This window comes from Spermophilus citellus, assembly GCF_964194105.1.
Source record: "Spermophilus citellus genome assembly, chromosome: 7".
In the NCBI taxonomy this organism is placed as follows: domain Eukaryota; kingdom Metazoa; phylum Chordata; class Mammalia; order Rodentia; family Sciuridae; genus Spermophilus; species Spermophilus citellus.
In genome coordinates this window covers 52439504-52441958 of record NC_138188.1, presented here as the reverse complement: position 1 = coordinate 52441958, position 2455 = coordinate 52439504, and the positions used below count along the sequence as shown (strand labels likewise).

Here is a 2455-nt window from a genome sequence, read left to right as displayed (position 1 = left end):
CCCACAATATATATATATTTTTTTTTCATTGGTTTATGCAACTTTATTGAAGAAAAATAAATCAATTACTAGCAGAGCTATTAGTTGATCACTCATCCATTGACAACTTGCATCATTTATTCAGTGCTATATTAAACAGTGTATTGGAAGATAGATTAACTAATAGCTTCAAGCCTCCTAACAATTTAAATGAAAATTACAAAATGTTTTGAGACCCTATTTTGGAATACAAAGGGTGTTTGACTTCCAATTTCCATTCTCTGTAGAACAAGAACAGGTCATTCCTTTATTGACATGCATAAAATACATCACATTTTCTGTTCTGCTGATGCTATAAATTCAATACCAATTCTCCAGCCACATCAGTTATGAGCATAAAGTATAACATGTAACCTCAAATCTCTAACAGTGGAAGGTTTAAACAAAATGGATGCTGCTAGAATAATGCTGCTTCCTGTGATGTGACAACTGAGCATCCATCTCCCTCCCCCTCAGATGATTTCTTCAGCATGTTAGAGCAGTGAGGAATGGTTTAGTCTCATAACCAAGTTAGAGTGAAGACATTGGCCACATAATACACATGCTCCATTTTTTAAAAAAATTCTGAATCTTGGGCAACTGTTCTCTTGTAACTACTTTACAGTTTCTAAAAGCAGTTATTGTCCAAAGCTGGAAGAACTTAAGTCTTCTCAGATGAGCATGTGAATGAATGGAGGGAGGTAAACAAAAAATAAAATTAAAAAAGATGAGGTCTGATAGGGGAGCAGCCGGATAAGAAAAATCAAAAAAGGAACAGTAATTTAAAGTTTATTCCAGCTATAATGCAGGTTATTCTGACTTTAAGGTAGCATCACATGGCATACTTCTGAGTCCATTCCCGAGATATTCTGTTGTACTTATCTCTGTCTGTTTTATAGATCCGTGCAATCTCTGGCACTAAAGGGTCATCTGGGTTTGGATCACATAGCAGTGAACAAATGGATAAAAGAACTTTAGAAATAGTTAAAGCAGGAGACCATTGTGATCTTAGAATATCAAGACAAATGCTGCCATTACTGTTAATATTTGGATGATAAATTCTTGTTGTAAATGCAACCTTAGGTGGTTTGAAGGGGTAGTCTGTAGGAAAATGAATTGTCAAAAAGAATACACCACCTTGATATGGGCTGTCATTAGGTCCCATAATTGTGGCTTGCCAATGAAACATATCATCCCCAACTGGACCTGCAGAACATTGTGCTGGAGGGTCACGGGCCAAATCACTAAGTTCCTTATTAATCCGTTTCAGCGCCATAGTCTGTGCTTTTCGTCTGGCTCCTCACTATCTCGGTGTGTGCTCAAAGGTCCGGCCAAAACTCTTGATTATCCGGGCGGCGGGGAAGGATTGTCTCTTCGTCTCACACCGGCTGTGCCAGACACAGGCGCAGAGGGGCCGGGGCCTCCCTCAAGCTGCGGCCTCGGCCTCCTCCCCGCGCGGCAGCTGGTGCCTCCCCGGCCCTACGGGGCTCACGCGCACGACACCCCCACAATATATTTTTAAAGCCATTCATTTCAAGATAAAAATCATGCCATTTGGTTTTTCATTTGATGGCCAAAGTTTAAAAATGATTCGTATGCCTTCTCCTGAATTTCTATCTGGTTTATTTGACAATAGACAATTGTGACAATAGACAAATAGCCTTCTTTATCTTCATGGACAAGAGGCATTTCAGCTTCAAGTTGCCCCAAACTGAACTGCACCCCAACACCCCAACAAATCTTCCCTGTGCCCTGGGACGGGGCAAGTTCATCCAACCAACTTCCTGAGCTCGACCTCTGAATGAATCCCGCCCAGGCTCATTCTCTCAGCAGTTATCTGCCCTCTGTGTGTCCTTGTCATTATTTGCTAGGGTCGTTGCAACAGCTCAGCAAACTCTCCCTGCTGGCCTGAAGTGTCTCTTGTTCATGGTTCTCAGAACCACAAAGGAGCTCTCTGAAACATCATTCTCATGATTGAATCACTGTTTAGAACTGGTTCTTTGTTGCCCATAAACTCAAACCTAAAGTCCCTGAAAATGTGTGCAGCTCCTGAGGACACAACCCCTCTCGGTCTCCAGCCTCCCTCCTGCCCTGCTTTTGTCTGAGCAACATGGTGGGGTGCAGCTCCCCAAGAGCTCCAGGTCCCCCCACCAGGGTTGCCTCTGCTTTCCTTCCAAGAACTCCTCCTCCCCTCTCTGTAAACTCCTACTTATTCTACAAGTGGGAGTCGAGAGAGAACTCAGGAAGAGCTCGGCACTCCTCTGGCACTCCTCTGGCACTCCTAACGCCATGCGTATATGCATGTGCTGATGGCAACCTTTCATCTTCACCTGGTTTGTGTTCAGCTTGATGTCAGGGACCAGTGATAGCAGAGTGTATGGCACACAGTAGATGATCAATAAACATACGAGACCATGGGATAAAACCCATGATCACT

General features: G+C 43.1%; 1 protein-coding gene across 1 annotated transcript; it reads right to left on the bottom strand.

The window, feature by feature from the left end:
- Positions 1-791: 791 nt before the first annotated feature.
- Positions 792-1526, bottom strand: LOC308653466 (ubiquitin-conjugating enzyme E2 D3). Its single transcript, XM_081302037.1, has one exon. The coding sequence runs from the start codon at positions 1292-1294 to the stop codon at positions 851-853; it is 444 nt and encodes a 147-aa protein (XP_081158163.1). The 5' UTR covers positions 1295-1526; the 3' UTR covers positions 792-850.
- Positions 1527-2455: the final 929 nt, after the last annotated feature.